Raw genomic sequence first — 15922 nt, forward strand, 5'->3', positions numbered from 1 at the left:
CCTTGGGCCTTGCAGCTCTGCCACCCGGGGGGGAACCCTGACTCCTCTGGCTTCCCTGATCCCGCAGCCTGTGCCCACTGTGGGTCCCAGGCCCCGGTGTCGTCACACACGTGGTTCTCCACGCGTTTCTCCTTCCCTCCACCTCCCCGCACCCCGGAGTCCTGTCTGCTCACTCCAGGGCACTTCAGTCTCTCTAACACTCACATCACTGAACAGACACCCCCAATTCAGCTCTCTGCCCCCTCATGTCAAAGCCTGCCACATTCACCCCCATTACACTGGGAGTAGGTCTGCTACTACCCTCAACAGGACTGAGGCGCCTCAAGGTGACCCTGCACTGAGCATAAAACAACACGTCATTACAGCAAACCCCAACCTGGGAGCCAAGCCGGCCGAGCACTCTGGGCTGTTAGACCAAAGGCCAGCCTTAGCTCAGCAGCAGCAGTGTGATTCTTTAGCACAGACAGCTTGGGTAACCATTTAGCTCTAGATTACTCACTGGCCCAGGAAGGAGGTGTATGTGCTGTAAGGGGCACCACCTGCTGTGTGTATATTAATCATTCTGGACAAACTCAGACAAATTTACAAAAGATGGCCCGAGCTGTGGTACTAGTATTCCACAATCTCACCTAAGTTTTAAATCAAATACCTATCTTAACCTTATCCAAGGGCTTTGATTTATCTTCTTGGCTGGACCCCAGCTAATGGGGGGAGAGTGGTTACAGACAGGATTTCAAATTGTCATTTGTCTAGTGATACTGCTGATGGCATTTTTGCTTTGCTCAAATGTTTCATGTGCTGAGAGATCAAAACCCTGCCAGGGGCTTTTACTATCTCCACCGTCCAGAGACTGCCTAAGATCTTCCCTAAAGATTAATGATGAGGCATCACGGGATCAACTGTGACGAGAAAAACAACTTTTGTTTTTCTGAGTTGCTGCCTAGGCATTTCACAGTGCGATAACCCTGCTCACATCCAGTGTCTGGACATTTAGATAAGGGCTTGAGTTTAGGATTCCTGCCGTAAGTTCCCACTTTGCTTTCCCAGAGGCACCTTTTAAAACAACCACTTAGGGGCTTCCCTGGTGGCGCAGTGGTTGAGAGCCCGCCTGCCGATGTGGAGGGCGCAGGTTCGTGCCCCGATCCGGGAGGATCCCACGTGCCGCGGAGCGGCTGGGCCCATGGGCCATGACTGTTGAGCCTGCGTGTCTGGAGCCTGTGCTCCGCAGCGGGAGGGGCTGCGGCAGTGAGGGGCCCGCGTACCGCAAACAAACAAACAAACAAACAAAAAACAACCACTTAGAATTAAGGCCAAGAGAACTTTGTGACCTCTGCCCCAACCACCTTATAAGAAACAGGTGCTTGGTACCCTGCTCTCATCTCCTGGGACGGAAGACTGTCCTTCCCACCAGCCCTTTGCACCCTCCTCCGCAGCTCCCAGGATCCTTAAGTAAGAAAGCTTATGACTCTACTTCCTTGGTGTGGGTGTATTGAAACTGCACCTTCCATCAAAACAACCCTGTGGGTTCCACTTCCCCACAGCGGGAGCTCAGATGCTGAGGGAGCTACCTGCCAACCACGTGTGGCGGGCTCATGCCCCTTTATTCAAACAGGTCATAATCTGCAAATTCTTAATTTAATATACCAGCTCCAGCTAGTCAACACATGGTATTAGAATACTTACTTCCTGTGCAGAGAAAGTGAAGGGAAAGGGGCATATTATAGAGAGTGGCCAGGAAGAGGCACGGAGAACATGAGCTAGTGGTGACACGGTTTCCAAACTACCCTCGGTGGAAAGAACCTCTCGAGGTGAGCCTGTGGTCAGGACCTCAAGTCCTTCCTCCCTACTGCACCCACTAAGGCTACTCTCATCTCCTTTACCTACCAGGTGTCCCCTCCAGGTTTCACTCAAGAAAGTGTTTCCCCTTCCCACACTGTTGGTGGGAATGTAAACAACCATTATGGAGGACAGCATGGAGGTTCCTTAAAAAACTAAACATAGAGCTATCATATGATCCAGCAATCCCACTCCTGGGCATGTATCCAGAGAAAAGATACTTATGCACCCCAATGTTTATTGCAGTACTATTTACAACAGCCAAGACATGGAAACCATCTTATTGCCCATTGATAGAGGAATAGATAAAGACGTGCAATGATGCCTCCTGCTTTGGGAAGTGGGACCTGAGTGGCCTGGGATCCGTCTGGAACAGCACAGGCCCCAATCAAAAGTTTATGGTTGTGTAGATTACAACATATCACATGACATGGTTTAGGATATTAGTTTTTCTATTAAAGTATAATTCTTAAAATAGCAAATATTCAATACATATGAATTACCTGCATTTAAATTTTACTTGAAATGTAAGAAAAAAATGTAAGGCATATCATCTCTAGCCAAAGAGCTGTTTTCTCCATAAATCAACAGGTTTCAGTGACTACTTCACTCAGTTTGGGGCCTACCTGTATTTTTTGGTATCTAAATTCTGGATACTCTGGCTCTTGTCAGTATTTTACCCTCAGGGTTCCCAGTGTGCACTGCCCAAAGACCTGATGACGTTGTCAGAGAAACCCCTGAATTTCCTCTAGAAATATCCCTTCAGGTGAATTCTTTTCCGAAGTCAGAAACGATTTTTACGATAAGGTGGCACATCCCTTCCCCCACCCTCTGGGCGGCTGACCGAGGGCAGCTCAGAGGCCGAAAGGTTCCATGAGTCATCTTGCCCCCAGTCACACACAGCCGCCTTTGAAGCCACCACTAGAAACTGCCCACGTCCAATGCTTTCCTTTGGCTTCCCAACTTCTGCAATTGTATAACGTCTACCTACACAAACAACTTCTTACTCAATTATTCTTGAAGTGACCAAATCCTAGTATTCTAAACAGGGTGGTTTTTTAGTCACACATCTCCAATATCAAGGGCAATGCCTGGACACAGGATGGGTGAATGAATAAATGGATGGATGGATGAACGAACGAATGGGTGCATGAACAGATGATTAGGAATGACAGAGCTGGCCACGTCGAATCCCGTCTCACCTCCCTCTGCTTCCTTCCTCCCTGCATTTCCAAACCTTGGCTCCATCAGGTGCTAAAATATGCCTTTAAGACATTCGTACAAAAGATGTCCCACAGGGGCTTCCCTGGTGGCGCAGTGGTTGAGAGTCCGTCCACCTGCTGATGCAGGGGACACGGGTTCGTGCCCCGGTCCGGGAGGATCCCACATGCCGCGGAGTGGCTGTGCCCGTGAGCCATGGCCGCTGAGCCTGCGTGTCCGGAGCCTGTGCTCCGCAACGGGAGAGGCCACAACAGTGAGAGCCCCGCATACCGCAAAAGAAAAAATTAATGATGTGGTTTGTCAAGAAAATATGGTATATCACACACCGCTCTGGCCTTTTCCAATGTGTTTTCTCGAACCATTCAGTTGCCAAGAAGCTTCCATACACTGTATCTCAATGTCTTTTCTAGAATAGCACCTCCACTCCTCATCTTAAGTGAAACACTGTTCTTCCTTTCAAACTGTGCTCAGTGCTTACTTCCTGAGGTCCACAATCTTGGGGGTGAGGCATATATGAAGGTACTCTGCTGATTATACCTACACCTCACAAAAATTAATTACTTCCTTCTTTCATAAATTTACCTCCTTTGAAGTTTACGACTTTCAGCGGAACCACCTTCCAATATGCAGCCACATTCACCGAGAGGTGCCCTCCTCTCCCTGGACATCCTGCATGTAACACCCAGCTCCACATTCACACCCTGAGCACCACTGTCACCTAGAATGACTGGCAGTGTCAGAGTTGAAAGCCAGTCAGTTCTGGCTTCAGCTTCTCTCTGCTGTCTCCACATTTTTCCTGTCTCTATGGTCTCCTAATAAAGCAGCTGATTAATTTTGGTGGAGTGGCTAAGAATCACCGGGCCTGCCTGTTAAGAATGGAAGTCCCGGAGCCATTCTCAAAGCCCCTGTGTCGGTAGACATGCGTGGGTCATGTTTGTGGACACCCAGCTTTACCCGAACACATTTCAGGGGCCTGAACTGCCCGCCACTGAGTCCTGCCTCCCAGAGGAAGAAGCTACCTCTCCACTCTCCCAACCTCTCCAGCAAAGAGAAGCAGTCAAGTGACAAGATGCACCCGAATGTGACTCTGAAACAGAAGTGAACATGAGGACGTGGGCACTCTGCAAAACTGTCTTTCAGTAAAAGTGCTGGCAGAAGCTTCTGGCATTAAGGACCCCAGGAGTGGCACCTCTGGGCACGTCTGATCGGAGCTGTGATCTCTGCCAAGTGGCAACAGGAGATGCTGCCCAGAGTGGTCTGGGCCTTGCTCTGGCGGCTCAGCCTCTGAACCGACCTCTGTGGCCACCCAGGTTTCTTTTAACCAGCATCCCCATGGCTTCTGGTGTAGATCATCTCTGGACCACACGTAGAGAAACCCAGCTCCATGAGTTTCACCCAATCACAGCAATGGACTGAATGTTTGTTCTCCCCACCCCCCAAATTCAGATTTTGAAATCCTAACCCCAAATGTGATGGTTTTAGGAGGTGGGCCCTTTGGGGACTGATTACATCATGAGAATGAAGCCCTCATGAATGGCATTAGTGCCATTATAAAACAGACCCCAGAGAGATCCCTCACCCCTTCCACCATGTGAGGATACAGCAAGAAGACAGCCATCATGAAGCAGGAATCAGGCCCTCACCAAATACCGAATCTGCTGACACCTTAACCTTAGACGTCCATCCACCAGAACTGTGAGAAATAAATATTTGCTGTTTAAGCCATCCAGTCTATGGTATTTTTGCTATAGCAGCCCGAACAGACTAAGACACACCCATATACTCACAAACACTGTTATTTTCCCTCCCTTCCTGACCTGATCAACAATTTTCCATGCTCAAATTCTGCACCCAAGAAATACCACTGAAGAAAATCACATAAGCACATAATCCCACCACTGAGGTGACAGTACCTAATTTACTGCCTTAAACACAGTAAGCTTTCAGCAGAAACAAGCGTTATATTCTTTGTACATTTTGACCCCCACGGGGTAGGGAGGGCTCTCTTGGCTAACCGGTTAGTGAGCACCTTTTCCTTTATGATTGCTTGACTCCACTTTGCATGCCCTACAACGTTCAAAATATCTACTCATCCTTTACAAGCTGCTCCATCCTTCTTGGCCGCCCCCTCACACGTATGTGGCCTCCCCTACTTTATTAGGAACACAGAAGCAACAGATCTGAACCCCCTTTACTTCCCCCCCCTCATCTCCAAATGAACGTCACTCCCGCCTCAGGGCGGGAGGTGTCCCCCTACTACTTTCCAAGGCCAGTTCTTCAACCTGAGCACATTCTGTGTCCTGTCACTTTCTCCAAGATCCAGGCTCCCTGGATGCTTCCCTTCTCCTCCCTTCACTCCCCATCTGTCCAGAGTCTTCCCCTCCACGCCCGCAGCGCTTAAGGTTCACTTAAGTCCATCTCTTCCTAAAACGTTGTCCCCTTGACCCCACCTCCTCCACAGATTCCTTCCCCCCAGTCTCCTTCCCTTTCCCACCAAACTTCTTTGTTTTATTCATTTATTATTATTATTTGGCCACTCCATGCAGCTTGCAGGGATCTTAGTTCCCCGACCAGGGATGGAACCTGGGCCCCCTGCAGTGGAAGGCGGAGTCCTAACCACTGGACAACCAGGGAAGTCCCAAACGTCCTTGTTTTAAACCAACTAGTTTTTACAGACTTCTGAGTCACTTCTCAGGACAGTGTATCTTGCTTCTCACGCTGCCGCCCCACTGGAATTGTGCCAACTGTGGTTCCGTGAGTGTTCTTCGTGCCCAATTCAATGGCCTTTCACAGTCCCTCATTCTACCTGCTCTGAGGTATGTGACAAGGTGGAGCCCTCTCCTTGCTGTCCTCTGGAACACCATCCCCTGACTCCCCTATGTCCCTGGCTGCCTTCCCTTCTTTGCTGACCTCCCCTTGCCCCTCAGACATGGATGTTCTCCAGGGGTCCACTCGTAGGACCTCACCTCCTCTCATCTCCAGCCCAGATCCCTCTGAAGAAATTCAGACCCCAAAAGAACTCTCCTGAGCTTTAAACAGAACAGGCCCAACACTGAACTCATTCACTTCCCCGTTCTCCAAATGTGAGGTTTATCCCGCATTATATGTTTCAGTTAACGGCCACCAAGACAGAAACCTGGAAAGCAACCCTGATCCCTCAGCTGGCCACCACGTCTCTTCTCTTCAGCGCCACAGCCCCGGCACGTGCCCGTTGTTCCTCTGGGGCCCTCGCAGGAAGCTCCTCACGGCCCCTCCAGGTCCCAGCACTTCCCCATGCTCATCCATTTTCAACTTCTCATCAGGATCATCTTTCCAGACTACCGTCCTAGTCACACCATGTACCTACCTAAAGCAGATGAAGGTTACATTCCCTAAAGCAGTGTTTTCTGGGGTTTCCCTGGTGGCGCAGCGGTTAAGAATCCGCCAGCCAATGCAGGGGACATGGGTTCGAGCCCTGGTCCGGGAAGATCCCACATGCCGCGGAGCAACTAAGCCCGTGAGTCACAACTACTGAGCCTGCGCTCTAGAGCCCGCGAGCGACAACTACTGAGCCCATGTGCCACAACTACTGAAGCTCGCGTGCCTAGAGCCCATGCTCCACAACAAAAGAAGCAACCGCAATGAGAAGCACGAGCACCGCAACGAAGAGTAGCCCCCGCTCGCAACTAGAGAAAGCCCGTGCACAGCAACGAAGACCCAATGCAGCCCAAAATAAATAAATAAATTTTTTTTAAAAAAGCAGTGTTTTCTGTTTTTACCCTATTTTGTCCCTAGACCCTTGGAAAACCATGTGCCCTTATCTTAGAGAGATACACACCAGGCTGTAAATCAACCCTCTGCACACACTCTCAGGGGCTCCGTTCCCTCTGATGCCCACCTCACAGATGCCGACAGCTTCATGGAACCCAGGCAGCCCTTGGATTGGTGAGTCCTTTACACAGGGCCCTTCACCTCCCTATGCAGCACACATCCCACTACACACTCACCCCGGTCCCAGCGGACCACTCCCCATTCTCAGAACACAGGGCCTCCTGTGCTCGGACACTGCCCCCTCAGCTACCTGCTGAACCATCCTGCAAGGCCCACTTCCAATGTCCCCTCTCTCTGAAGTCTCTCTTTCCTTCCAGAAGGAAACTGCTGTCTCCCTTTCATCACATAACAACCCTTCCTCCGAATGTGTAACCCGCTCCAGCTGGCAGGCACGTACTCAGCTGTGTTTCTCCCCGCCTGCCCCTGCGAACAACACAGGGGCGGCTGCAGGCGGGTCACGACTGCTCCGTTCCTCTGCAGTGGCCCCCATCACTCTTTTCTACAATAAACGTGGGCATGATGGTTTGTTACATTAAGCATTACCTGAGCTTCTCTGAAGTTTATAAATTCATCTCAAAAAGTCCTTGTAGCTTTTGTTATGCTCCTAAGGCTAGCAACGATAGAAACTATCAGGGTTAAACCACAAAGGCAACTACTCCAAAAATGCTAAGGACAAAATATATAAAAGTCATTACAAATGCACTCTATTTGAATAGGAATTAAAAGACAGGAAATCTACAGGTAAGTCCATCTTCATTTTAATGCAAAGTGCACAACTGACATTTTCCATCTCTAACCTCATCCAGAAAATCAAAACATCCATGCTAAGCACTTATTATTTTTCAGCTCTAGATAAAGCGAATTGTTAGCACGGAGAGTGTCACATAAATATAGTAAAACTGAAAGTGGATTCACCCTCTGGAGAATCTATAAATACTAACAATAACAAAGAAGCATTCACTCATATTGTACAAATAACATTTAAAATAGATTTTACACTGTAATTGATTGTGAAATAATGCTGAAATCCATGAAATCAACTTTATGTGAATTCCAACTGGAGAAGTTCAAACTTCATCTTTATGGTAATCTCCAGTGCCAGCAAAAATCAAAAAGAAGTTACAGCTAGATAATCAAACAACAATTTTAAGCCTTAACTTCCCTTCTGGTGATTATAGGAATTCAGTATCATACATACTTGAATGGTTTTCATCTAAGTAGATCACCTTCTTACACAGACTCTCCTTGACTATTATTTGGGGAGGTATGGTATTCAATTATTTTGTGTGATATGACAATAAGATTTTTATACATAGGTATTTTATTATGCTGTTCTCTTTCATCAATGGGAAACAATTCTGTTAATTAAAAACAAATTAAGGATGCGTAGCTAAGTAAAAAATGCCTTAACTCCACACAATTCTCCTAGGTTTCTCACTCCCTTGATCATCGTAAAATCTGGCTCCATCATTCAAAGAAATGAGGAAAAGGAAAGGGAACAGCAAATTAACGTCTACCAAGCTTCAAGCACTGTGCTTCTCTTTATCCTCACAACACTGTGAAGTGGGCATATAATCCCAGATTTTACAGATAGGCAAACTGAGGCTCTACTTTGCAGTGGTCACAGGACTAGTGAGGGGGCTCTCCAGGATGGCTCGTGCCAGGCCCCTTCCTAAGGAGTTATCTGTATGAGGGCATGTTTTCTACTAAACCATCCCATCAGGCTGGCCACAGCTAATTGGACAAGGGATTGGTGCTGGACCCAAAGCCAGCAGAGCCATGAGGAGGCCTTCTGTGAAAAGGTAGCTGGCCCAACGGGTGAGATCCTCTCTTGCAGAAGAATGCAAGACTGATGGGAGCAGAGGGGAGCAGGTCACCAAGAGAGTCAGCGAAAGGCAGTGAGAACAGCTGCAACACAATCTTTCAAGCACGTGACAGGAGCATTTATGAGTTACGGGGCCAGGGGAGAGGAGGGCAAGCAGGAAGGCCTGGCAGGAAGACGCTCTGAAACAGACTTCAATTAGTACACAGAAAGCACTAATTAAGAAAATGGCAACTAAACCAAGAACAGAAAGATTTCCTAAAACTATAAATCCTTGAATATGCAAATTATGAAAATGAAATTACTGTAATCAATATTTCAATAGAACATTACACCCAGTGGTCTCAGTACTACACAGAAAAAAACATTCATTTTTAGAAAGCCAAGGCTGCAGTGACAAAGTAACGACAAATACATAGCCACAAAAACCATAGCTTCATTCTCTATTACGGGACAGCAAGGAGATAACAATATTAGAAGCAGCTGAAAATTTGTTTTTTTTAATACTCAAGCTCTGCATCCAATTAATAAAATCAGAAACTTAGGGGTTGGGTCCAAGAATTATGAAAGCTATGGTGCAGCCAGGATCAATTCTAGATCAGTGGGTCTGTGGCCCAAGGATCACCAACATCAGCATGACCTGGGAACTTGTCAGAAATGAAAATTCTCAGACCCCACTCCACATCTACTGACTCGGAAACTCTGAAGGTGTGCCCTGCAATGTGTGTTTTATAAGGCTGTCCAGTGATTCTGATGTACCCTAAAGCGTGAGAACCATGGCCTTAGATGATAATGAAAGGTGAATCATACTTTTTATTACAGATATATCTATCAACAACATACTGAAAAAAATCCTACAAACATGACAGGCAAGGACTAACTTCCTCAATAAAGTCACATAAAGACATAAAAAACACACCTTAGATACTGAGGACATTAAGACACGTGGATAAATAAGCAATTCAAAATAACGTTTATTTGTATTTTAATTACATAAAAATGAAGATACTAACTTATATGTATGAAGTATGCTTAAAATCAGAGGAGGGAGACACAAACAATAAAAAACTGCAAAATAACAGCCGTGTGGCTTCTGACTGATTATAGAGGTTTTTTTAAACGATAATGTATTATCTTCATAATTTTGAAAAAAATGTTTAAAATACAGTTATCTTGATCCCTACCTCATATTATACACAAAAATTCAAAACAAAATTGTAAAATTATTGGAAGGAAATAAAAGAGTATTTGTATGTCTTTCGGGTAATAAGGAAAGCTTTCTTAAGACCAAAACAAGCAAAAACCTTAAATAATGATATAGTGATCCAATAGTGATTGATATACACTTAGAAACATAATTTTAAACGTCTATAAAATAAAAGACTCCATAAACAAAATGAAAAGACAAGCCAATTGCAACACATATAGCAGACAATAGGTCACTGCTGGAATATATATAAAGAACTCCCACTGATCCAATACAAAAATCTAATTAACCGATAAGGAACCGATAAAATGGTAACTGAGTCACAGGAAACTCAAAACTACTCACAAACACAGCAAAAGTCACTCAATCCCACCAGTAATGAAGAAAGTAAGAATTGAAACAAGATACCTTTTTTGATTTGTCATAATAGCAAAAAGTGTTTTATCTATAAGAATAGCAAAATTTTTAAAGTCCATCAATATCAAAGTGGTGCATTCACGCTTTGCCCCTGGGGATATAAACTGGTACCGCGGCTGTGGAGTGCAACCACACCAGCCTACCTAGCAATTCCACTTTTAGGCATGAACCCTCAAGCACACACGCACAGGGAAATCTGTATGATGTTGTTCCTTACAGCACTGCTTTGTGGTAGCAAAACAGTGGAAACAACCTAAATTTCCATCAACAGAGAAAAAGGTAAATGAAATGTGGTACATTTATTCAATTATTCAAAGATACACTATAGAACAGTTAAGGGAAATAAACTGATCTCTATGTATCAGCATGGACAGTTCTCAAAAAATAATTAAGAAAGCAAGTTACAGAAGGAAATGTAATTTTAAAACCATTTATATAATTTCTTAAAACCTTTGAAACGTTCTAATTTCCTATCTATGTAAAAGATAGTGTTAAAACCATTTTAAGGATAATTTTAAGAACACACATCAAACTCACAACAGAGGTGAGGTTACTTCTGGGTAAGGCATAAGCTTTTTCTTTAGCTTTTCAATCCTCCTCCCCCTCCCAAAAAATTGCTTTGCACCCCTCTCAAAAGAAAGTCAAATAACATGCTACGTGATATGAATACGAGCACCCCCAATAATGGCCTGAGGGTGGTGTGCTCAAACCATGCGATTTTATTTTATTATAATACAAGCAAATAGTTAAGTCAAAAGTAGATGAAACTTACGCATGTGAGGCAGCTTTTCCGGGCAGGGGAGGTATGGCGAATATGTGAAGTTTCCCGGAAGATACGTTGTTGCTTGAACAAGATAATCACTTGAATTATTGCCTTCAGGATAATCTTAGAGAGAGAGAGAAAAGTTACAACCAAAAAATTGTCTTTTGCTTTGCTCCTAGTATGAAATGTGTAACCGTCACTGTGTAAAGACTACAATCTGCAATCTGCAACAGTACTTAAAAGCAATTATCTATAAAGAACTAGAGAAAAGCAAAATACAGCTGCCGTGACTACTCTCCCATTCACCCTTCACCGCTGCCAGATGGGACCTCTCAGCACGATTTCCCCGGGGGAACCTGGGACAAGTCTGGGGAGCAGCAAGGCCTGATCCATGCTTACACACAGAGCAGGCCCATTTGCGACCGTAAGAGAACAGGTGTTTCCACCCTTCCCCCAGCTGAGCCACTTCGAAAGAGGGAGTGACAAAGTGAGAGAGTGGCATAGACATATATACACTACCAAACGTAAAATAGCTAGCTAGTGGGAAGCAGCCGCAGAGCACAGGGAGATCAGCTCGGTGCTTTGTGTCCACCTAGAGGGGTGGGATAGGGAGGATGGGAGGGAGGGAGACGCAAGAGGGAAGAGATATGGGAACATATGTATATGTATAACTGATTCACTTAGTTATAAAGCAGAAACTAACACACCATTGTAAAGCAATTATACTCCAATAAAGATGTTAAAAAAAAAGAGGGAGTGAAAGTACAGCAGGGGATCCTCTCCCAGTATCAAACAGCCCAGGGTGTTCTGGACAGCCACACAGCCACAGCACACTGCTTCCACATCCACAGAGCAGAGGGTGGGAGTAATGTTTTCTCATCGCCTCACACTTGAGAAACTGCGATTTACCCACTCAACTGACTTTTGTAATACAGCCCATTTAAAGTCCTTAAATTAGTCATTCCCAACCCGTGGGCTGCAGTTTCTAGAGAGCCCTGGAGCTGTTATTACATTAGGTCCATTATCTTTAGAGTCAGCAAATTATGGAACACCGAGCGTACGGTTTAGAGCACCAAAGTCAAGTGCTGAGTTCAAATCCGCCCCAACACGCACTAGCTTTGTGGTACAAAGCAAGAGAACAGAGTTTCTCATCTGCACCTACCTCATGCTGTCGTTTTCAGATTTCAGAAAGATAAGTGTACAAAGTGCTCAGAACAATCCCTAGCCCATATGCATATTCAGGAACTTCAGTTAGGAGTGACTGCTTTAGAAATGAGCCCCTGACTCAACCTGGAACAGTCAGAGCCTTGGGAATTTTAAACTCGGAACCAAGGAGCTCCCATTTCAGTCCCTTTCTGGAACAAAGTTCTGAGATGCAAATCTGGCAACCATGACCTGCCAGCTTCCTGCTATGTAAGAGGAAGTTGGTCTGAGAGAATGAGACCAACATGTGGTGAGTAAGAGATGAGAAATGGAAACCGCTGATTAAACTACCATCTGTCTTCTGGATCACAAACCCTGTACCCACAGGAAATGAAGTTCTAGCAGACACTTTAGGAAAATGTGAAGACTTTCAGTCTTCAGTAATCTGCTCTGATAAGAGAGGTATTCCTATCAGAACTGGCTTGCATGCAGAGTGAGAAAGGGGGAGAACGGGCATATGACTTAGAAGAGAGGCCTGTCAGCCAGAGACCAGCAAGCAAAAGGCTGAAGGTCAAAATCACACCCTTACTGGACTGTAAAAGCTAAACCCTCTCACCGCAGAATCCTGGAAATTGAATATGAAGCATGTGAGAAGAGTCAAAGAAAACTAAACACCTCCCGTCCATGGCTTGGCCTAACATAAATATTCACTCATCATCAGAATACAGTAGATGACAGGAATTCCCTAGCAGTCCAGTGGTTAGGTCTCCACACTTTCACTGCCAAGGGCCTGGGTTCAGTCCCTGGTCAGGGAACTAAGATCCTGCAAGCCACGTGGTATGACAAATAAATAAATAAATAATAAAGTAAACTGAAGAAATTCTTTAAAAAAATTATATACCGTAGATGGGGATGCAGCCTGGGAGCCAGGATGGCACTTTGGAGCAAAGAGACACACCCCACCTTCAGGCCCACCTTCTGGAAGGGGCCTTGCAGAGTGGAACCCCTTATGAATAAGTGGAAACACCTTACGAACTTGGAAAGGCATCAGTAAGGAGGCTTTAAGGTAAGTGTTACCAGAAAACCCCAACATGATAAATAGGGACCAATGATGGTACAATGGCTAAGGCCTATTCCACCAGGAAGTGAGAAAGCCCCAGTAACAGAATCCTCCCCAATGCCTTTCTCCAGAGGAGCCCTGGAAAGCATTTGATAAGGAAAATCCTCTAAGACAAAGGAGGGGGAGGGATTCAGTGGACATTAGCTGTTTTGTACGCCAAGACACACAGGGACGGACTAACACCACGGAAACCCCTCTAGGAGCCCATACTCTGTATCTCACCCATAGATATCTGAAAGATTTAAAGATACTAAACATAAAATAAGTGTAAGGAAGTCCAATAAAGTTCTGGTTCTTTTTTTTAAATCCCTTTAAAAATATATATCTAGATATATATCAAATTTCAAGTTATAGTAACAAAAAATAAAAGTTCTGCTTTTATGGGGACTCCCACTATGTTAGCTAAGCATCTATTCTACACAATGCACTTGTAGAAGCTGAAAACAGAAGATAGATAAGCTTGTCCCTGGGAGTGCACTGCCTTTATGTGTTCCAAAGGCAGTGTGTGTGCTCATTTTCATATAATCCTGAAGAAGATAAACATTAACACTCACGCATTCCTAATTTCTTAATGTCACGTAGTTAAATTTAAATAAGGGTATTTTCTTACTGTAAATAATTTATTAATTCTTGTCATTAAAGCTTGGGCCCCTTTTCTTAGCCACGCATAATTTATAGACTCTATTAATCCACACCTAACTCACAGAGATTTTAAGCTCTCCAGACATCTCTGCAACACAAACTGTTAACAGCAGCTCCCTTTGGGGAGTCTCATGGCAACAGGAGGGCTGGAGGACTGTTTCACTTTTTATTCTCATGCTAAAATGATTGAATTTTTTTTACAAAAGAACCCATGGATCACTTTCATCAGTTTTCAAAGAACTAATGTTAAAAAAAAAAAAAAAAACCTTAAAGACATGCAGTATCAGTATATTCATGTCCTTTAAATACGAAGTTTTGGAGCTAAACATGTTATTCTTGGCTACATCATTACAAATGATCATAAGGATCTCAACTTATTGCTAGACTAATAAAAACATCTGTATCCCTTAAGTACTGTGTCCAGTGGTAGTTACGTCATCCCAAAGTATTTTGTATATAAGGCTATCCACCCCCTTGCCATTAGTCTATAAACCTCTTTTAACTGAAATCAAATTGCCTTTGATTTCTAGCATCTAATAAAGGACCTACAACATAGTAGAAACTTACTGCAAATAAACACTTCACAACTGATAATATAGCCAACAATGATTTAAACTTTTGGAGACTCTAATGTAATAAACCCACGAAATCGTTATTCCTACAAAAGTGGTGAGGTCCATGGAGTATAACCCACTGCTTTCAAACTCAGGAGAGTTTTTTTTTGGTTTTTTTTTTTTCGGTACGCGGGCCTCTCACTGTTGTGGCCTCTCCCGTTGCGGAGCACAGGCTCCGGACGCGCAGGCTCAGCGGCCATGGCTCACGGGCCCAGCCGCTCCGCGGCATGTGGGATCTTCCCGGACAGGGGCACGAACCCGTGTCCCCTGCATCGGCAGGCGGACTCTCAACCACTGCACCACCAGGGAAGCCCCCAAATCAGGAGTTTTAAAAGGTGATGCATGACAGATGCACTGAAGGCTGATCCACCGCAACTGCTGTAAAATGTAGACATTATTTCATCTAATGAATGGATGAAACCACAGTGAGACCTGGCCCCTGCCTTCTTCCTTCCAGAGCCACACCAAACGAAAAGGAAACACAGAATGAAAACTGCTGGACAAGTCCCCTCTTCAGCTCTCACTGGACCTTAGGAGAACAGGACCAAAGGAGACCTCTCCAGGGCTTTGGTTTCCCTGCAAAAGGCAGCTTAAAGCAGGTAACAGAAACTCAATGAGCATTCCAGTCTATTTACTGCTAGCCTGTCATGTCAGTCTGGCGATGTCTGTGGGCCTCCGACCATGCATCCACCAAATGAGGAAGTGTGCTGGGTTATTTCTAACAAACCTACCAGCTCTAACACTGCGTGACCCTTGTCATCTGTTTTGATAACTGCTCACTGAATACATTTTGTTTTCTTAATTTGACTGACTCCGTGGGCTACAAGGCAAGGCACCATTTGATTATAAAAGAACATGGTTTCTTTACAAAAATTTTACATACATCTCTTTACACTTGGTGCTTCAGAACGTTCAGGCACAGGGTTAAAAACTCCTTTTTGGAATCAATTGTACTTAGAAATATCACAATTTGCCACTAAGTGTTAAATATTATGTTTTTTGCAAACTATTTTCATCGGCATATAACACTGTGTTAGTTTAAGGTGTACAACATAATGATTTGATACATGTATATATTGTGAAATGATTACCACAAGGCTAGTTAACATCCATCACTTCACATGGTTACAGTTTTTTTTTCTTGTGATGAGAGTTTTTAAGATCTAATCTAAGTGATAGTTTTCTTTTTTATTGGCCATGCCGAGGGGCATCTGGGATCCTAGTTCCCCGACAAGGGATCGAACCCATGCCCCCTGCACTGGAAGTACAGAGTCTCAACCACTGGACCGCCAGGGAAGTCCAAGTGATAAATTTTAAATGAGTCAAT

At 44.8% G+C, this 15922-nt stretch overlaps 1 protein-coding gene across 1 annotated transcript in view; it reads right to left on the reverse strand.

Moving 5' to 3' along the window:
- Nucleotides 1-15922, reverse strand: part of B4GALT6 (beta-1,4-galactosyltransferase 6) — a 64021-nt gene that overhangs the window by 26621 nt on the left and 21478 nt on the right. The window contains exon 3 of the mRNA XM_024757964.1: nucleotides 11086-11199. Coding sequence (XP_024613732.1) covers nucleotides 11086-11199 — 114 coding nt within the window. The remainder of the gene's footprint in view (nucleotides 1-11085; nucleotides 11200-15922) is intronic.

Source organism: Neophocaena asiaeorientalis, unplaced genomic scaffold (assembly GCF_003031525.2).
Source record: "Neophocaena asiaeorientalis asiaeorientalis breed wild unplaced genomic scaffold, Neophocaena_asiaeorientalis_V1.1 scaffold126, whole genome shotgun sequence".
In the NCBI taxonomy this organism is placed as follows: domain Eukaryota; kingdom Metazoa; phylum Chordata; class Mammalia; order Artiodactyla; family Phocoenidae; genus Neophocaena; species Neophocaena asiaeorientalis.